This window comes from Erpetoichthys calabaricus, chromosome 3 (genome assembly GCF_900747795.2).
Source record: "Erpetoichthys calabaricus chromosome 3, fErpCal1.3, whole genome shotgun sequence".
NCBI classification, from domain to species: domain Eukaryota; kingdom Metazoa; phylum Chordata; class Cladistia; order Polypteriformes; family Polypteridae; genus Erpetoichthys; species Erpetoichthys calabaricus.
Window position 1 is genome coordinate 89,888,129 of NC_041396.2, and position 22,445 is coordinate 89,910,573.

The 22,445-nt window shown below is 36.9% G+C and overlaps 1 protein-coding gene across 8 annotated transcripts in view; it reads left to right on the top strand.

Moving 5' to 3' along the window:
* The first annotated feature begins 11,676 nt into the window (after nucleotides 1-11,676).
* LOC114648207 (sortilin-like) overlaps nucleotides 11,677-22,445 on the top strand; it is a 174,146-nt gene continuing 163,377 nt past the window's right edge. For 4 of the 8 annotated variants that reach the window (XM_051924993.1, XM_028797099.2, XM_051924991.1 and 1 more), the window contains exon 1: nucleotides 11,680-12,163. In XM_051924993.1, coding sequence (XP_051780953.1) covers nucleotides 11,915-12,163 — 249 coding nt within the window. In that variant the 5' untranslated portion in view covers nucleotides 11,680-11,914. Of the gene's footprint in view, nucleotides 12,164-22,445 lie in introns of all 8 variants that reach the window. The other 4 variants (XM_051924995.1, XM_051924992.1, XM_051924996.1 and 1 more) reach the window with 3 other exon arrangements.

Consider the following 22,445-nt stretch of genomic DNA (forward strand, 5'->3'; position numbering starts at 1 on the left):
GTGTCAGCAAATAAGTATCTTTCAAAAGGAAATAAGAATGCTGCTGCTTTTCTGCTTGTAATTTTTTTTACTGTGTAGCACGCTGATATGTTATGTAGGATAGTTTTCTTGGGGATTATCCAGTTTGATGCATTTAACACAAAAAGGCATAATACCCTTTAGTTATTTTCAGCTCCTGCACAACGCAGACAGACTTCAAGAATGTTGATGTTTTTTTCTCACAACAGCCTGAATTCAATACAATTAAGAAGGTGTTTTAACATTTATCTTCTCCTTGTAAAATACAACTTTGATAAAGAAACCACTTCATGCTCAGATATTACAAAACAAAACTAATAGTGAATGGCTACTTATCTAAGTTCACCTAACCTTTAAATATAATAGGTCTGTCTTGATGGAAATTGCTCTTTTTTTAGGTTACAGCCACAATTCTGTTTGGTTAGGGCCATATAAATGAAGCTTATTTACCATTTAATGGAAATAGGATAATACAATATAACATAACAAATGTTTCATAACTTGAGGATTTAAAAAGCCTGCTCTTTTATGTCATTATTGTCAGCACATGACCAGAATTTTCTAAATAATAAATAACGTATTAACATTTTTAAATCCTCTTGTATTGCCACCATTCCAAAATGCTCAGAATTTAGCAAAGTATGAAATATTTGATACCAGCATTATCTGTGTATGACTAAAGGATTGCATGTCCTTAAAAGCAGTCATTTGATTATTGTGGTTCATTCTATTCAGTTTACTTATCCCTCAGTTCTTTTATTTTGGTTTGATGATGTGATCCAAGTAAAGGCTTGGTGGTACCATATGCCTTCCCCCTTTTAAAAGTGGCCTTGATTTAGTTCTGAGGCATGTTTTGGTTATCTTTTAAAGTCCACCTTAATTTTTTTTTTTATTATTACTAGCAGTCATCTATTGAAGTCTCCTTTTTAATTATATTTGACTTGTGATTTATTATTTAAGAACAGAGACAGATAGTATATTTATGCAATATAATTGTACATGCCCATTTGATATTATTCTGTTCTTGTTGTTTGTCACTTAAAACATTTTGGTCACTAACCTCCAGTCATTTTGTGATTTATTATAGGAACTTGCAAGTAATGCCATCTGTGCTAGGAAAATAATACTGAAAGAAACTGATGCTATAAGCCTGCTGATGGCAAGTTGGCATTGTAGTGTTCAATATTTGGCATTCTGATGGCAGTCTTACTGATGTGTTTTTGATGCCTGCCTCACGTTTTCCTATTCAGAATTGTCATCTATGCCACATGTGCTATGAAAATGTTAAATGAAGGCTGCATAGTGAGACACTCTGCAGATGTAGGCAATTCATCAAAAGAAGTTGACAATTGTTATATGTTTGGTGCTGGCAAAAACTAGGAAGAATGCTAAGCACAAAATCCCACATTTATTCTATGAAAGTGTGTGTGTGTAGTATGCTTTTAAGATCATGCTTTTTTGAATTGCCAGCAGATCCAATTGGAAAGATAAAACTACACATAGAAGTACAAAATAAAAATACCTTAAAACTGAATAAAGATTATAATATACAGTTTGCTGCGATGGTTTGGCATCCTGCCTGGAATTGGTTCCTGCCTTGTGCCCTGTGTTGGCTGGGATTGGCTCCAGCAGACCCCCGTGACCCTGTGTTCGGATTCAGCGGGTTGGAAAATGGATGGATATACAGTTTGATAAACATATTACATTTAACAACAGCTACTTTTTGTACCTTGTTTTCTAGGTCTGTTGTACTCAAGGATAAAATATTTTGCCTGCTCACTAGTTGTACCATGCGTGAGTATTCACACTTGGTATTGTGCACCTATAGTAAACAATTTGTTTTTCAAATTCATCAAAACAATTCAGATTTCCCTTTTTTAATAAAACAATTCAGATTTCCTTTTTTTAACCTGGCTGTATGCTACACTGTGTGGAGAAAATACATTTTCAGGGCTACAAATTTTGAAAATCCAGAAAGTATAACTTTTAAAGATAATTCTAGATCAAATACCTGTACTTGTTCATTACCAGTATTATTTATTTTTTTTTTTTTTTTAAAGTACATGCAAGAAAAATCATTATCTGATCTGCTTTTAATTAAAAGATATATGCTTGGTCAATGTGGTACACAGATTTTTAATCAGAATATTAACAATTTCTAGAGACATTTGATGCAAAATATAGTATTGTATACATCTGATTATAACTTGACAATGTGAAAGGATCAAGCTACATACATTGGTCTGTTAAACCAAGGAGCAAGGTCAAAATTGGACAGTAAAGCAGCTGAAGTTGTATACAGTTGAAGTCAGAAGTTTACATACACTTAGGGTAAATTCTTTAAAACAAGCTTTTCAATCCCTCCACAGATTTTATACTAACAAACTATAAATTTGCAATATCGTTTAAGAAAACTACTTTGTGCAGTTCAAATATAATTTTTCCCAAAATGTTCACAGATCACTTTTTATTGACTACATCACAATTCCAGAGGGTCACAAGTTTACATACACGAAACACCAGAAGGTTCCACATTCATCTGTATAAATAATAATACTTAAGTATAAACACAATGGAGCCACACAGCCATCATACAGCTTAGGAAGGAGACACATGCTGTGCCCTAGAGAAGAACGTACTTTGCCATGAAAAGTTCAAGTCAATCCCAGAACAACAGCAAAGGGCAATGCTGGAGGAAACCGGTAGACAAATATTTATATCAACAGTAAAACAACACCTATATTGACATAACCTGAAAGGCTGCTTAGCAAGGAAGAAGCCAGTACACCAGAGCTACCATAAAATGCCAAAGTGTAATTTTCAGTGGCACATGGGGACAAAGATCTTATCTTTTGGAGAAGTGTCCTCTGGTTTAATAAATCCAAGATTGAACTGTTTCACGACCATTGTTATATTTGGTGGAAAAAGGGTGAGGCTTGCAAGCCAAAGAACACCATCCCAACTGTCAAGCACGGATATGGGAGCATCATATGGTTGGGGTGCTTTGCTGCAGGAGGGACTGGTGCATTTCACAAAATAGATGGCATCATGAGGAAGGAAAATTATGTAGATGTACTGCAGGAACATCTCAAGACCTCAGCCAGGAAGTTGTAACTCAGTTGCAACTGGGACTTCCAAATAGATAATGACTCCAAGCATACCTCCCAAATTTGTGGCAAAACGGCTAAAGGACAATAAGATCAAGGTATTGGCATGGCCATCACAAAATCTTGACCTCAATCTGATTGAAAATTTGTGGGCAGAACTGAAAAAGCACAAGCGAGGAAGGAGGCCTATGAACTGGTCCCAGTTGTGGAGGAACTGAGGAATTGTGTCTGGAGGAATAAGCCAAAATTCTAGCAACTTCTTCTAAGACGCTTGTGGAAGGCGATCCAAAACATTTGGCTCAAGTTAATCAATTTAAAGGCAATGCTACCAAATATTAAAGTGTATATAAACTTGTGACCCACTGGAATTGTGATACAGTCAATAAACAATTTTAGAAAGTATTTTCAAAATAAAACTATCTTTTGACTAATTTTTAAAATGTAGAACACTTGTCACTGCTGCACAAAACAGGTTATTTGGATATGTAAAACAATATTATGTACTGCAAAACCTTTACTTGTGCTAACATATTAATTTGCTATAAAATTCCCAGTTTTGTACTAAAATTAACTACATATCATTTTGGGTTTGCAATTTATACATACTGTATAGTGATTAAATGCTAGCACATTATATTCTAACCTAACTAATTATTTGCACCCTAAAGAATATGTTTTAATGAAAACTGTCCAGCAACAATGAGTGCTTTTCTGTTCCAAAAGATTGACCAGCAAGGATACAGCTCCCTCATCCTACATATTTTGTGCCCTTTTAATTATTGAATCATGATTAACAACACTACATAGACAATGATCTGAGCTCCCTCCATTATATGTGTGTTTATTTTCAAGCAGTCCATTCATATTTGTAATCCATTTACTGCAGTCCTGATTCACAGGAGCCAGAGGCTTTTCCTGCAGCATCAAATGCAAACCAAGGACTAAACCTATATAGGACAAACATACCCTCACATTCACCTCTATTTGTGTTTAATTTTAGATATGGACTAGTGGAGTAAACTGCAATTGTTCAGGTGTTTAAGTGAAAAGGTGGTAAAGAATAATAGTAAGTTTAAATTATTTGATACCAGCTTAATCACTCTTAAACTTGTTGCACTTTGTACATTGTTAGTTTGGAAAGCTTATATTGTTTCCTTCTTTTGCAAAGATTCCCAAATTGCAATGAATAAATCCAGAGGCAATATAAGCCCACCCATGAAAAAAATATTGACTGAAATGTTTAAGTAAAGAAAGATTTAAATATAATTGAACCTGGATCTTTTGACTGAAAGGATAAGACAAATGTTTTAACTATCACATTACATGTGGTAACACTTCACTGCCCATAGATCAACTCCTTCCAACTCCAATTCGTACCCTCCGCCCAATAATGGAGATAAAGACAAAAATTACCTGTCAAAAAAAATGTGATTTTTTTTGTTCTTACATTTTATTGAATTTATTAAAAGCAAGTAACATTCCATACAAGCCAGTCAAACTTCACAAAACTTAATTCAAATCAGCCCACACCCATGAGAAAGAGAGCAAGGCCAACAGCCAGAGTAAAACTTTTAAGAGTAGAAAAAAAAGGGGGAGAAAATCCTTTTCCCCAATTTAAGTGCTTATTCAAAAATGTTATTGATTAGATTCTGCCAATTTTTAAAAAAGTTTTGAACAGATCCTCTAAATGGTAATTTGATTTGTTCATATTTTAGATGGTATTTAACATCAGTTGCCCACTGACTTAAAAGAGGTGGGTTAGGATTCTTCCAGTTGAGCAAGGTAAGTCTACGTGCCAATAGTGAAGTAAAGGCAATTACAGTTTGTTTGTCCTTCTCCACTTTAAGCCCATCTGGAAGTACACCAAACACAGCTGTTAATGGATTAGGAGGGATTTTGATACCAAGACAGTCTGAAAGGCATTTAAAGATTTCGGTCCAAAATGATGTTAATTTGGTGCATGCCCAAATGAGCCCAATGAGGCCAGAGCTTGATTGCAACGTTCGCAGGTTGGATCTTGCACTGGAAACATTTTGGACATTTTTTAACGAGACAGATGTACTTGATAAAAGATTTTAAGTTGAATAATTGTATTCTTTGTGCATATGGAGCTAGAGTTAATTTCTGTGCATGGCTGCCTTCCACTACCTTTCTGAAATGTTGAGTAGGACATCCCTTTCCCACTGTACTCTGGGATCTTTGAAAGGAAGGGACATTAAAATGTTTTTATATATTACAGAAATGCTGTCTGAGTCCTCAAGACTGATCAGTATTTCTTCTGGAATAGAAGTAGGTGGGAGGTGAGGAAAATTTGGGCAGATTTTGTTTAGCAATGTTTCTAATTTGGAGGTAGTGGAAGAATTGTGTTGATAGAAAGTTAAATTTGGAGTGTAATTGTATATATAGATCTCTAAGTTATTTAATCCTGTATATTTTCAAAACATTCAAAACTGCATATGTTTGAAAATGTGTAAAAAAGGTGGTTATCATGCAGAGGTGCCACAGATGAAAGCTTCTCTATCTTGAAGTACTTCCTACATTGGTTCCATATCCTGAGTGAATGAAGCAAAATTGGGTTGTTAGTATATTGATGATAACTCGTATTCACTGGGGTACAAAGCAAGGATTATAAAGAAGTACTTCAGGATTTTATTTCTATTGCGGACCAAGCCTGTGTGTGTTCATTTGTGTCAATATTCATATTTTTATAGCTTGTATATTTGCCTCCCAGTAATAAAATTGAAAAGTAGAGCCATGCCACCTTCTACCTTAGGTCTTTGTAGGGTCACCTTTTGGATGAGTGGATATTTTGAATTCCAAATAAATGAGGCTATGATTGAATCTACCTTCTTAAAAAATTATTTGTTAATGTACAGTATATGGGAATGTTTTGAACTAGAAAAAAAAAGTTTAGGAAGGATATTTATCTTCTTCCTTCAGCTACTCCCATTAGGGTTTGCCAGAGCGGATCATCTTTTTCCATATCTTCCTGTCTTCTGCATGTTGCTCTGTTACACCCATCACCTGCATGTCCTCTCTCACCACATCCATAAACCTTCTCTAGGAAGGATATTTATCTTAATAATGTTAATTCTTCCAGCTAAAGTGAGATGAAGGGTAGACCATTTATGCAAGTCTTGCTTAAGTTTTTTCCATGCAGACAGCAAAATTTTGTTGATAAAGAGCTTTATGTTTACTTGTGATGTTTACCCCTAGGTATTTAAACTGATTTGTGATGATAGAAGGGAATTTGTCCAATCTAATATGTGCTACAGAGCTCACTGGAAAAAAATAGGTAAATTTCAAAAATAAATCACATGTGCAACATTTTATATGTGTGGGCTGAAAAGCAAAATTCTGCATTAATAAAAGGAAAACTGAGTGATTGTGATTTATAGATAGAGATTTGAAAATTTTACTGAAATTAGTATGGGAATACAAGGGTGTTGTACTGTGTTAGCCATTATGGATGCAATGAGAAGTCAAGCAAAATGATACCTTTTATTGACTAACTGAACTAATTACAATATGCAAGCTTTTGAGGCAACTGAAGCCCCTTCTACATGCAGGTACCTCGAAAGCTTGCATATTGTATTCGATTCAGTTAGCCAATAAAAAGTGTAATTTTGCTTGATTTCTTATGGGAATGCAAGAGCTATTTGCGAATTGCATGCCATATAACATTGGAGCATTTCTTTTCAATTTGTTTTGTGTAGATGGCATTACAGAATTTTAAGCTCTGTTATAAATGTATGCACAATAAATCCATTTATGCTCCGTTTATCCCACTCCTGAATACTTCACATTTTCTCTTGAACCCGTTACCTTACAACAAAATTAAGTCACCCTGTTGATTGTTTCACTTTAGCACCTGTATGAAAAAACATTCTTCTACATTATTGCATTGCAGAGGTCAAGTCAAGTCGGTTTATTGTCATACCTTTGATACAAAGTATTGCAACATACAGTATCACGAAATAATGTTCTCCAGGGGCCTCATGTATAAACGGTGCATACGCACAGAAATGTTGCGTACAAACTTTTCCACGCTCAAATCGCGATGTATAAAACCTAAACTTGGAGTAAAGCCACGCACTTTTCCACGGTACCTCGTACTCCGGCGTACGCAATTACTCCGCTCGGTTTTGCAGACTGGCGGCACCCATCGTCAAAGCAGTGCTACTGTTCCTGTGTGGTCACCCTTTCTTTCTTAGACCCACATTCCTGACGCGGCTTTATAAATACACTGAAACTAACTGCATATTGTTTATTAGTGTAATGCATCTGATTGTAATTAACCTGCTGCAATATAATGGTCCAGGGAATAGCCATAGTATTCCAAATACCACAACTGCTTTAGTGTTGTTACTCTCAATGCATCTTCTTCTTCTTTCAGCTGCTCCCGTTAAGGGTTGCCACAGCAGATCATCTTTTTCCATATTACTGTCACTGCACCACTCGGAGTATTTATATCACTGTATCTGAGTGGGGAATCACAGCAGCAGCTGATCGGAAAGAGAATTATCGGTATACAGCATGAAGCAGACGCTGACTCAGCCACGGCAAAATGTTTCAGAGACTTCCCTGTATGGACATCGCAGTTTAAAAAAAGTTTCATCCCAAGAACTATAAACGCACTAAATCAGTCCATCAAGTGCTCCTTGTAGAACTGTTTGGACTTATAAGTACAATCACCTCACTGTAAACTTGGGATACAGTTATAATATTGCACAACCTGCGCCACTTTATAAAGCGTGTATTTACATATGATGACGATATCATTTTTAAGATGAAATGCAGCAAAATATGTTGATTATATTATACAGATAAAACTTTAACTTCATTTAAATAATCTGTATTGTTAATAATTAAACGTGAGGACAAGGTGCCGCAGCGCTAGTTCATGGATTGTTCCTGCATTGCGTTGTATTCTTGCTCGTGCTGACGCGACACTGGAAGGATAGACGGATAGAATAATTAAACATGTACTACGAAGATATTTCAATGTTCCTTAAAAGTTTTGAAGAATCTGCGTTCTAAGCTTACAGATGGTTTCACGTCTATTACAGAGCTGATTGTGTGGCGATTGGGTATTTGGAAAAAGAAAAGTAAGGACAGGAATTGGAGGTTAGTACGTTTGAAAGAGACAGTACTGCTGCAATAAATTATTTCATTGAAGGTCGCGCATGGCGCAGCAAGCCTCTTGCGTGAGACATGAACAAGCACTGTGCCACCGTGTTCCCATGTTTAATAACATGCTTTAACTCCTATCATCATGAAAAAGATATCATGTATACATCTCAGTATTTTAATTATTCAGAGAGCTGTAATATCACGAATGTAATGGATTCTGTGTCCTGTCGGAGAAAAAGAAAGCCCGTTTAAGAAGCAGGTAGTGATTCACACACAGAGCACATAGAAGATCAAATACAGAACAAAGCATTTAAAGTGCTACTTTAGTTACAATGGGATTTGAGAAACTAGTAAATTAAACGATCTTAAGATGAAGTTTATGATGTTCTACCTTAATGGCAAAATAAACTACGTGATTAAAGTGGAAATTTCGAGATTAAAGTTGACATTTCGTGCTTTTTTCCCACTGTGTGCCTATTTTTTTTGTCTGTACCCTAATAAGCTTTCATATGACACTCAGACAGTGGGCTACGACTTGCCTTTTCACGGCGACTTTGATATGTGATTTCTTTTTTATTTCGGGCACCGTGCGACTTTCTGAACTTGAGCTTTCGAGTTTCTCCGACACTCTGTCACTTGATCAACTTCATTTTGTTGATTATACCACTGTTTAAACCAACAAATAGTACGTTTTTCCATTGCCTTCATTTGGTATTCACTGAAATTCTTATATTTTCCCCCGTGCTTTTCCCATTGTCTTTTCACAGAAGGCTGAACTTAAGGGCTATTTATATTGATTTGCATATTCAAAGAGGCGTAATTCTGGGAGGAGTTGGGGCGGGACAGAAGGCGCATGCACATGCGTTACTCTTCACGCTGATCGGAATTTATGTAGCGGAAGAACGTGGAGGTTTGCGTACATACAGATTCCTGCATCTGGATTTTTCTTTGCGTACGCACATTCCTGCTTTTGTGCTTAAGCCATGTTATAGTGTGAGTTCTACGCACGGCGTTACGCACGAGGCCCCAGGACCCTGATGCAACATATACATACAGTCAAAGTAAAAAGTATGTGAACCCCTAGGAGTTATCTATATTTATATCTAATTCCCATCTCAAACATGGTTGTATCTTCATGTCAGTCACAATAATGAACAAACACCGTCACCTATAACTAAAGATGCACAGATTTTCAGAGAATTTTGGACCATATTGAAAAAATCATTCAAACTGTGAAACTGGAGGTTGGAAAAAGTAAGTGAACCCTAAGCTAATGACTTTTTAAAAAGCTCATTGCAGTCAGAATTTCGCACACCTGGAGTCCATTTAATGAAACGAGTCCAGAGGTGTGGCCTAGAATTACTTTGATTGATAAAAAACACTGTAAAGTTTGAGTTTGAGCTTTTGACAAGAAGCATATCCAAATGGGAATCATGCCTCGCACAAAAGAGCTGTCTGAAGAGCTACGATCGAGAATTGTTAATCTACATAAGGCTGAAAAGGGTTACAAAGTCATCTCAAAGATTTTAGATATTCATCAGTCTACTGTTAGGCAAGTTGTCTATAAATGGGGACAATTTGATATTGTGGCTAGAAGTGGGCGCTCTGCCAAGATGACCCCAAGAGCAAAATGCAAAGTCAGCAATGAGGTAAAGAAGAACCCTAGAGTGACAGCAAAGTACTTGAAGAAGTCATTACAACTGGCTAACATCTTTGTTCATGAGTCAATGAAACCAAAATTGAACTATTTGGGAGAAACAAGCAGAACTTCATTTGGCGTAAAAAATACCAAAACATCATCCCTACAGTAAAGTATGGTGGAGGGAACATCATTATTTAGGCCTGCTTTGCTGCATCAGGGCCTGGACAGCTTGCCATCATTGAGGGGAAAATGAATTCACAAGTTTATCAACAAATTCTCCAGGATAATGTGAGGGTGTCTGTCCGTCAACTTAAGCTCAAAAGAAGCTGGGTGATGCAACAGGACAATGACCCCAAACATTGCAGCAAATCCACAGCACAATGGCTTCAGAAGAACAAATTCCGCCTTTTGGAGTGGCCCAGTCAAAGCCCAGATCTCAATCCTTTTGAGATGCTGTGGAATGACTTGAAGAGAGCCATACACAGAAGGCAACCAAAGAATATGGAAGAGTTAAGGCAGTTCTGCAGGGAAGAATGGGCTAAAATTCCCCTCACACAATGTGCAGGTCTGATCTGCAGTTACAGGAAGCGCCTGGTTGAGGTCATTGCTGCCAAAGGAGGGTCAACCGGTTATTAAATCCCAAGGTTCACTTACTTTTTCCACTACCACTGTGAACGTTGAATGCATTTGGAAAATAAAGACATGAAAGAGTAGAATTTTTTGTGTGTCATTGGCTTAAGCTCATTGTGTACCTGTGACAAGCTCAAAGTACCTGTGACTTTGGTGAAGATCAGATCACTTTTTATGACCAATTCATGTAGTAAACCAGATAATTCCAAAGGGTTCACATACTTTTTACTTTGACTGTAAGCACAGGACAAGTGCAAGATTGGTAAAGAACTATACTATAAATAGATAAATATGTAAATGAATAAAGAATAGGTAAATGAATACATAGTAATAATTTGAAATTGATGGTAATAAATAATAACTAATAATAGCAACAACAGTAATAACAAGTGTAACCAATGTATAGGATATAAATAAGCTACCAGGCGCACATTTGAGGGCGGAGGGGCAGCACAAAGTTTAGAGTCCGGACAGCCAAAGGGTTGAAGCTGTTGCAGAATCTGACAGAACTGGTTCGGATGCTACAGTACCTTCTGCCAGATGGGAATTGGTCAAAGAGACCGTGGAAAGGGTGGCAGTGGTCCTTCACACTGCTATGGACTTTGCGGATGCAACACTTTATATAAAATTATTTAATGGAAAGCAGAGCGGTCCCAATGATTTTTTTTTTCTGCTGTGTGGACTATCCGTTGTTGGTTCTTACGGTCAGGGACACTGCAGTTCCCACACTAGACAGTGATGTAGCTGGTCAAAACGCTCCCGATGTACTCCTGTAGAACGTAATTGAATACAAATATCCAAACACCCGTGTTCTGACCTCGTAAATTCCATTTACGGGCGCGGAGTACATAAACAAAACTCGACAGTGTGCGAGTTAGGTTGCGCCTCTGTTAACAGACCAACCTCGCACTGTCGATTGACGTAGAACTCATTTTTTGAAAACTGCGAAAAATAAACAAACTTCGCACCCTCGTTATCTATAAGCTTCTGGGAAACAGCTCTTAAAGTTCGCAAGGGCGGGTCGCGTGGAAATTGTCAACAAATAATGATTTAACCAACCAAAATGTCAATCAAGTCTTCCGCGTCGCTTTGATTGACGTCAAAACAGCCAATGAGTGGAAAGAGACGGCGGCCGTGCGATCCATTTAACATTGCGCGTCTAATAGAAGAGGCGGTGTTTCGAAGGAAGGACGCCGTTTTTTCGCATCTTGAACAATGCCGCTTGGGGTGCTTGATAGCGGAGCCGAGTGGAACTGAGCTTGGGTTTGGATTGCTTGTCTCGAAGGCTGGGGTGGGACGTTACTGCACGGCTGCCATTACTGGATTATGTTAGTTTGAGCGCCACTGAGCTGTTTGTTTTGTGTAACGGGACTGGTGTAGCAAGATGAGCGTTGTGAAATTATGCGTAGTGGCCGCTTTCTTGTTTCCCGGGTCGCTAGCGGCAAATGTATATGCTCAGGCTGAGCAGCCGTGTCTAAGGAGCGGGGCAGAAGAAACGTATCAACGGAAGGTTGGCAGCAGTCAGGCGTTGACTGGGAGCAGCAGTGCAAGAAGACAACGGAGTTCAGAGACTAGCGACACCTGCAAAGTTTGGCAGGGATATGAGATCCGGTTACGGAACAACACCCACCCGGTGAGTGTGCTGATGCTGTCTTTCTGGAAGATCGTGGAACTTGGCTGCCGTCGTGCTGGTAGGAGCTGAAGGTGGAAGTTGGGGCGTCCGCTGTATTCTCATTCTTACTCTTAAGCCTCTTAATCTTGAGAGTGAAGCGAGGTTTAGTGTACCTCCAAGCTTTATCACTATCACAGCGCGTCTACTGTTCAGACATAAGCGATGCGTGTATTGACCCGCTTCTTCGTAATCTATCTCATGCACTGGTTTGTACTAGAAGTCCAGAACTGACATGTTCTGAACACAAATAACCCACGTGTCGTTTTTCTTTATTTTTTTTGCTAGTACTGGGCGATATGTTTATATGCCTTAGTATACAATTGATCTCGTGATAAACGATTGTGTCATTTCTATTAATTGTTTTAGTTCCTCTCATCGACATCACCTTGACAAAGTAGTTTTTACAGCACAACACAGAACAAGATTATATGGAGCTCGATAGTGAATATTACGAATAAGATATAAATATTCAGGCATCCACAAGATACAGTTTAAGGCCATAAACTTTGATCTGAACAATACCTGGCCAAAAGTAAAAACTGATATGGAAAAATTGTATTAACACAGTAGTTGCTAGAGTCTGTGCCTAGCCGGTACTGGGCAACTATGCAGTGTATATGCAGCAGTTAGTAGACTTTTACAGCTGGTGTATTATGTATGTTCTAATTAACTTCTAAATTTAATGTGCATCTATGTATGAATCATACTAACGGTTGGAGCCCATTTCTGACACCCGATGTTTACCAGATGCTTTATGTTACCTAAGTAAGGATTTCTATGGTTTAACTAGTGTGATGAGATGGCAAGGTACTAAGTAAGCATCATTACATGAGGTGAGTGTGGAATTTGCTGGTAATACAAGTTGGATGACTCCGTTCCAAAAATTCTAGAGTTGTGAGGCATTAATTTTGTATGTGAGGTTTGTCATTATTGCATGCTAAAATATCAGTACTGCATATCTGCAGTATTTCATCAGCTTTGTGGCTTTACAGGTTAGGTGGATTGGTGATTCTAAATTGGCCCTAGTGTGTGTTTGTGTGTGTCTTGTGGTGGGTTGGCACCCTGCCCAGGATTGGTTCCTGCCTTGTGCCCTGTGTTGGCTGGGATTGGCTCCAGCAGACCCCCGTGACCCTGTGTTTGGATTCAGCGGGTTGGAAAATGGATGGATGGATGGATAAGCGTTCATTATTACTGAGATTTGTTAATCTTCATTTGATCACAAGAAGTTTGACAAACAAGAGGAGACAGACTGTCTATATCAAGTGTTTGGTCAGCTGTGCTGTTATTGGTTGCCCCTTTCTATACACTTGCACAACCATTGAAAAGTTTGTGGTCACCAAAGGTAGCCAGTTGGTTTAAAAATGGTCTTGATTTTTAGTTACTATAACCACCATATTTTATAATAATAAAAAAGGATAAACAACTGTAGAAGATATACACTACCATTCAAAAGTTTGAGGTCACCCAGAAGCTAATATTTTTTTGTGTATTTAATGAAGAAGACAACTGAGGACCTGTATGGTGCTTGTTTCTCAAACTTGAAGTCTCTGATGTCCTTTTCCTCTTTAATGCGGTTGCTTTCTGGGCATTCTTATTCTTATGTCCTGGTTATATCCAGTTTTACCTTCTTTTAAGACAGTAATGGATACCTTTACACTTTGGAAATCTGTTACATGGAATAGTCTTCATTCTGTAAGAAAACAATAGACTGACGTGTTTTGAGAAAGCTGTTTCATTAATTTTTTAACCCAGAACTGAACTTTAGGAATGCCAGTATCTTTGCAACCCAAGTGAAAAGAATAATTGTTGTCAGTAATGTAAATGCAGTTACAAAGGTTTCCCTAATAACCGATTAGTATGTGTACATGACTAATGAAGGGAAATAAGGGAGTTTACCATTAGGACACTGAAGGAATTGCTTCTGAAAATGGGGCCTTGCAGCAATATGTGAGTAATAAATTAAAACTCAGTTATTTCAAGTGGTAAATGAAATTATGAACGTTAGTAATGTTCAGAGTATATTTTTAAATCAATTTACTCGTATCATGATAATATAAGGTATTATTTTTTATCAAAAATATGACAATTTTTTCAGTGATCTCAAACTTTTGAACCAGGGGTGTCCAAACTTTTTTTCACTGAGGGCCACATACAGAAAAATATATGAAGGGCTGGGCCACCTACTTGAGATGAGGTATATTGCTGTTGTTGAGCTAGCTGACTTGTTGCCATTTGCTTAACTTTCTGTTCTCACTCTGCACCAGTGTAGGACGTGTAGGTCAGATATTTAGTTTCGTAGTGTCATCACACATTATACTCTTTCATCAATACAATAGTTTCATTGCAGATCAAACAGACACACTTCCCCTTGACTTATTGGAAGAAATATTAATTTTCTCACCATGTCTGAAATTTTCTGCACTTACTTGCTATTTTGCATTTCTTTGGTTCTGCCATTTTTGGTCACCTGTAGCAATTTTTTGTTTTTTTGGTTGATCAAGACAGTAGCTCCGCCTTGTGTTAAAACTAAGAAGTACATTATGGTTAAGAACAAGTTCGTGTGTGTGGGCCATATTTCATTATATTTTTAGAATTTGCTGCGGGCTAATTAAAAATGGACCATGGGCAGCAATTAGTCCACGGGCCGTAGTTTGGACACCCCTGTTTTGAACTGTAGTGTATATCTTGCAGAGTTGCTGTCTTCTTTTGAAATATGGTGGTCCGAACTGTGAATAGTTTTTGTAACTAAAATAAGACCTATTTTAAACCTAGTGTCTATCTCTGACTATGGTACAATTTTTGATGGTAGACTAAACATTCATTTCAAAATAAATTTTGAGCCACTATTTCCAAACTTGCAAAGCTGCCAGATATTCATTTGGTTAAGCTTATTGTGCTGCTTTGAAGACTGCTTTATATGGCAGACTGCTCTAATGATATGGTATTTAATATGTTGATAGCAGTGCAGAATTGTAGAGATGTGCAGTTAGTAGGGCTTCTAAAGTAGCTTGCAGTAGCTTAAAAAGATTGAACAAACACAAAATCTGTGGCGTTTAACCTTTTATAAAGGGTTTGGAAGCAACTGGGTGCAGTTTTTAATTGGATATACATTTACATTTAATTGCTTGGCAGACACTTTTATCCAAAGTGGCTTACAACAGAGGTAAACAAACTGTAGTTAAGTAACATTAGGTTAGGGCTTGTTTATTCAGCAAGTGTAATCGGACAGGTAACAAAGTTGATTGTCACAAGTGAAAAGAGTAATACCTAATAATTTACAATAATGGATTGTAATTGATAAGGCATTTAAACTTAAGCAACAAATAACCAACAATATAAAAGATCATAGAGCATAGTTTTTTTCTTGTTCCTTCAACCAGTTAGACAGATATTCACAGAACAGATGGGTCTTCAGTTGCTTCTTAAATACTTTGACGGAGTTAGCAGACGGATGCAGTTGGGTAGCCTGTTCCACCAACTGGGAACTACACAGGAAGAGTCTGAATTGAGACTTGATACCACACAGAGGTGGCATCACCACCCGCAGTTCACTGGCAGACCCAAGCAGGTGAGAAGGAGCATAGCACTTCACCAAAGTCACCATATGTACAGGTATGGACCCACTGACTACTCTGTAGGCAAGCATCAGGGATTTGAACTTCATGCATGCTGCTAAAGGGAGCCAATGTAGCAACCTAAAGAGAGGAGTGATATGTGCCCGTCTCAGCTGGTTAAATGGAAGATGAGCTGCTGCATTCTAGATGACCTGTAGCGGCTTGATAGCACATGTGGGTACTTCTGCCAGAAGCAAGTTGCAGTAGTCCAGATGTTATAAGACCAGAGCCTGGTCCAAAAGTTGTGCTGCATACTCTGTCAGATAAGGTCTGATCTTGTGGATGTTGTACAGCATGAGCCTGCATGAATGAGAAACAGTAAAAATGTGGTAAAAAATATAGCTGCTCATCAATCACCACCCCAAGGTTGCGTACGGACTTGGCAGGTTAGCGACAGTGAGCCAAGGTGTACAGAGATGGGGAGTTGAACAGACTGGCTGGCTGGGATCACAAGAAGCTTGGTTTTTGCCAGGTTGAGCTATAGATGGTGGTCCTTTATCCAGGTTGAGATATTAGTCAGACATGCAGAGACTTAAGATGATACTGTATTGTCCTCTGGAGGGTATGGCAGGCACAGTTGGAACCCATCGGATTGGATGGTGGAGCCCAGTGTGGTGGTATACACAGAGAGAGAGAAGAGGAGGACCCAGCACTGAACCTAGGGGTACACCTATACATATCTGGAGTGCCTTTGACAACACTCATTTCCAGGACACACTGTAGGATCTGCCTGAGATGTAGGACTTAAAACCACCTGAGAGCCTTTCCAGTGATGCCACTGTCAGAGAGGGAGTGGCAAAAAGGATGTCAAGGTTAACTGTGTCAAAGACAGAAGAGAGACCCAGCACTTACAACCATATTAATTTGGTTTAGGGCAGACCTATTCTTGTGTTGGCAAGTTCATAGTTGTTAGCAAACTTCTAATTGTGTGTGTGTGGGTTTTTTTTTTTTTTTGTTTTTTAATACAGGAATTCTTAAGTAATGGTTAAATAATGAGTTGACTCATAAAGGCAGCCCAAAAGTGGCAACAAAAAAGGAAGGGAGTCATTTAGAAAATTAACATGTTAGTCATTTGTGATGCAAGAAAGTTTATCTCCTTTGACATTTTCACTGAATGTTTTTTTTCAGTAAGTGGCATTATCCAGCTTGTTTCCTATATTCACTTAATGGAACTTTTCACAACGGCAACTGTCATACACCTAACAAAATGAACCATTGACAATCTTGATTTCAATAGTATGTTCTTCCAAATGTAACTTTAAAGAATTATTGTTAATAAGCTGTAATAAATTAATGTGTCTTTGAATGATCATGGTGTTTATTAATTTGTGTGTCACTAATATAATTTTTGCAATTTTTTTTGTAAGTGGCTGCCAGTACAATTGAAGACATGCAGTTTTTCTTTATTTATTTTTTTAAACTTGCTCCTCTACATCAGGTCACAGGCAGGTGGTACATAACTGACAACATTGGGCTCAAGATGTAAACCAGCACAGAGTGCCAGATCATCAGAGCATACTCATTGAAGATAATATGTCAAAACTGTTCCACATCATAAACAATAGGAGATCAAGTCATATGCACAGTATCACCATTAAAGTCACTGGTGTTTGTTGAATTAACAGCTTTTTTTTGTTTACAGTTCAGTACATTAACCTCAAAGCCACACTGTTGTGCTGCTGTTGCATAGTTCATCATCGAAACACACTATATTTGAGTATGTAACAGACTGTAACAGTTTCTGTTATACAAGGGAAGCATTGCTTAAAATCATTTACTGTGAGAAGAGACAAACACTGCTTATTTACCAAATTAAACAATTGGATTGGTTTTAGTGTTTTACAATTATGAAACCTGTTGCTTGGCTTATGTTTTTATTTTAAACTTTCCTAAATGTGCTATAAGTGAAATATTAGGGGGGGAAAGCTGAGAAAATATCAAAATGTTTCCCAATTTAGTACAAATTGACTACTTTTGGCATGATGTTTGTATCTGTCTGTGTGAATCTGTGGACAGAACAACTTCAACTAATCACTAATTCAAAGGAAATTTGACACTGTTCTGAAGAGTGTAAAAATGGTAGAATTATGTTTGTATATCATTTTCTTTGACCCATCTTTCATCCTACATTAGAAAACATTGACCTGCAATGTATTGCTACTGCAAACTTTTAAACTATTGACTTTCAAGCACTTTTATTTAAATTAAAAAAAAAAATACATTATGTGTTAATGGCTTTTTTTGTGGAGGATCACTGTTGTTAATGTTAACTCACAAGAAGTAACATTCAGTTTGATCAAATACCGTAAAGGTGTTTTGAAGTTTTCTGTAGATGTTCTTTCAAAAATCAATTTCTTAACATGAGTCACTAACTGTTACCTTGATAATTATTGTCTTAAACAAAGGTTTCATAGTTTGATTAAAGGATACATTTGGTGTTTTGCAAGTTGAAGTTATTTCTTCACAAACATGGTATATATGCAGTTGCCACATGAAACTGTGTTCTAAAATTAACTTCTTTCAATAAATTAACATATCTTGTAGTGATGATGGGGCACAGAGGTAAAGCTTAAAAACTTACCATGTCCGTCGGTTTTTCAAGTTAAGTCCATTGATCCACATCTTGCAATTACAGTACATGCACATTGTAAAATAAGTTACCCATGTTATTTTTGAACAATAAATATTATGTGATTCTGCCATTTTTAAAAGAAGACCACCAAGTTGATCCTATAATATCAATTCCAAGCTCTCAGTGCCTCATTGTCTGTGGCTTCAACTAATCTGCAATTGAATTTCCACTTTAAGTAGACAGAGGCTGGAATGAGCTATGCCTCACTCAAGTGGACACTCACAATGTTTACAGTTACCAGCCAGCCTGTGTAATGTGGAAGCACACAGCTGACCAGAAAATTTTTGAAATGTTTTTAATCTTTTTTTTTTTTTTTTTTTTATTATTATTATTTACATAGCATATTCTAGGAAAACTGTCTTTAGTTAAAAAAAAAAAACCCAGCATCTATTATCATATTACTGTCAAGTAATGTAATTGGCTGTTGGTCCGTTCAGTAAATGTGATGAATTGTAGTTGACTTTTTATTAGTCTTGGTTTTCTCAATCTCAGTTCTCTTGTCATACAGACTTTTTTTTTAATCTTTGTAACAAATGGATCTAATTCTTATTATTCTTCATCTCATGATTTATTGAACCACTCAGTGTTTCTTTATGTAGCCCAGTTATCCATGGCAGACAGTTACTTGAAGTATTAACTTAGGCACTGTGATTTAGTCTGCACTTTAATAAGATAATGCATGATTTTTTGCAGAAGTTTTTGTACCCTATATTTTATTCACTTTGCTGTCATTAGAAAATATATACAAAAACATTAGAAATACAGTTAAGACAGTATGCTTAGCTGAGTAATATAAACTGCTTTTCTTATGTAGATCTTGCGTAATTTATAATTAGCAACAAACTGGAGGTTAATGTTGTTAGAAAGTAATATTTATAACTAGAATATTGTAAAGTAGGTTTTTGATTCTGAAGTTTTGGTTAACTCTGCCTGGAGACAAACTGAGAGTTTCTGTCTCTAAATTGTTTTTGCATAAATTGATGGAAAGTGTTTTAGTCAGCACTGAGGCATGTGTAATGAACCAATATGTTAAATATTCTTATAGTTATAGTGAGAGGATGTTCTTTAGAAAATTTATGCCACTTATGGAATACTAATGCTGCTCACCTTATCAGAAATGACCATTTACCAATGGCCCTATAACATTTGCTTCCTTAGAGTCAGTCATTTTTTTTTTTTCTTTTTTCTCTTCATTCCTTTTTATTGAACTTTGTATATACTACTCTCTCATTTGTTCTGGAGTGATTTACTTCCAAAAATATTATTTAAGATATTTTACTCTCTGAGGTGGGCTGGCGACCTGCTCGGGGTTTGTTTCCTGCCATGCTCCCTGTGTTGGCTGGGATTGGCTCCAGCGGACCCCCGTGACCCTGTAGTTAGGATATACAGTAGTGGGGTGGATAATGGATGGATGGATATTTTACTCTTGAGCTACCAGATTTTAAAATGGGGAAGCTAGTCAAGACTGCACTCCCAATTTAAAAGTCCTAATTTAAAACTTTAACCAACTCTTTGCAGTTTTTGAAAATAAATATTTGAGCATTTCTCTTTTTGATGCATTTTGTAACACTCCCAAATGGTTCATAGCCAAAATACTATTGTATGCTTTAGCCAGCTTGGCCACACTTCACATGATGTTACCTGCCAGTAAGTTTGTACAGGTCTCCAACTAAACATACTTCAAAACAGTGCAGTGAATATTTATTTAACCTAACTGATTTTCCAGGTGAAAAAATTTATTTTTCTTGGAAACTTGCAACAATGTTCTTGTTTTGACATCAGTCTCTGTTACAACAGCTAAAGTTTGGAATTGAAAATACTGCATTTATTCTTGCCCACAACTACCTGTGAATGTAACAAACTAATTAAAGCAACTGGATGGCCACTGGCCTTTAAGAAAATCTCTTTTTCAGGGCAAGGCTTTGACACCAGATAGGGAGAATAGCTTTGGCTCACTCTGTTATTGGTTAAAGTTACGTTAAAACTGGGCATACACTTTGCCAACAATGGGGAATTCAAGTGGTAAAGAGTGTAGCAGTTTGAAAGTGGAAAAGTTTGTTAAAGTATGTCTTCATTTCAAAATATCGTAAATGCAGGATAAAAATTACATATTCTACAAAAATGTTTTTGTGCGAGATATGATATTCCAGTTACCAGTAATCTATTACTGTTTTCACAATGACTTATTTATTAGTGTATATGAAAGGCTATATATACTGTATGGTTCTCAGTATTGAAATTGCTAAAATGCTGATGTTTCTTACATCTTGGTTTAGGCATTCACATTTCCTGTGTGAAATGCTTTTTGAACTTTTAGTTTCTTTCACTGATATACATTTGGTCTTTCTGGTTAATACTTGAAATTTTGTTGGCAAGCTGGAGCTAATAAAGGTGTTTACTATTTTTATTTAGCAAATTACTCGCATTGTTTAGATTCTTCTACCTTCAGTTTGTGTAAAATGAAGACTCTTGGTGCTTAATTTTAGACAAAAGAGACTGACAGTGACATTACTTCTTCTAACATCCAGCACCAGGGAATTTAGTGCATTGAACATGTTTGACCAGTTGTGAGTGATTTGTTTCTCATGAAAATGAGCACTCTGTTTTTTTTTGTTCCCCCCCCCCCAAGGCGTTTTGTCTAACTTTGTATCCATAAAGCGACATAACCAGAGAAACCAAATCCTTTCCTCATCCTGAACGATTCATCTGTCTTTAAGTGTTTCTGTTAACAATAGCTGTATGCTAGTTGGCTCCCCCAGTTTAATAGGAAGCTCCATAGAGGGACCCCAACTACTGCCATTTTCATTGTTCAGAAAGCTATCTGTTTCACTGGTGACGTTAGACTTTTTGGTGGCAGGTCGAATTGTAAATAGTGACTCATACAGTGGGCCATATATAAAATATATAGGTGTGGCTATAAACCCAGAAAGTTTAGCACATGTGTTATTGGCAAACATTAACTTAAAAATACTTGTTCCAAGATATGGTTTAACTGTCATTTTTTTTATTATTATTATTAAAAGAATCTTTTAAGAGCAGTACTTAAACTCTATTAAGAAAGTAATTTTAAAGGTCTGTGATTTCACTGTGACATTGCTCAATTCATAAACATGAATCTGCTTGCTTCTGCAGAAAGGTGTTTTTAAACCGGGAATCTGGTTGTTTCAACTGTTCATTTATTGGAAAGGTTTGTATCTGTTAGCTTACTTCTGTATTTGCTTTTAGTAATTTTCATTTGTAAAATGTTCTGCTTGCAACTGTATAGTATATGCTACTAAATAATGATGCAGTGCATATAGAATACTTGCAAAGCCTTGGGGAAAAAATTCTGAGTAATGTGCAGTTTGCAGAAATCAAGAAAAGAAACTTATTTTTGAAGTTCAGTATCGTACTGAAGTTCAGTTACATTCAGCTGCAAGACCAATTAAACATTGTCCACATTAACATCAAAAGGATATAAAAAGATTTAAAAAGTCTGTCTTGCGGCACCTTAAAGTCCTAAAAGTGAGATTCATATTTACAACAACTGATGGCAACCTTGGCTGAAAAAGTCCTCACTTCTGTTGTAACAGTATTCATTAAAATTACGAAAATTACCAGGTTTTGCTTGTTCTAGTCAACTCTGATTATTGTAAAGTTTGAAGAATGAAGAAACAAAAATTAATAGTTCTGCACAAAAAGTGAAATGATCTCATCTGGAAAGCCGTTAACCATCACCAAGTTAAAACAGGAAGATAAAGTGACTAAAAAAATTAAACCTGTTAAAGGCATGGTTGCGATGCTGCTGTTGTGAAGTGCTTTTTACTCCTTGTCTTACCAAACACACAGGCTGAAGTAGAGGAATAATCCATTTTGGTCAGTTCACTACAAAAAAAAAAAAAAAAGTTCCCCGTTCTGACTTCTTTTCACATTCGTGCAAAGACCCAGAGTCACCCCTGAAGCTCTGCCTCGGAGATAATGCCAGTCAAACTAATCCATTATAAAATAGGCCTTGAAC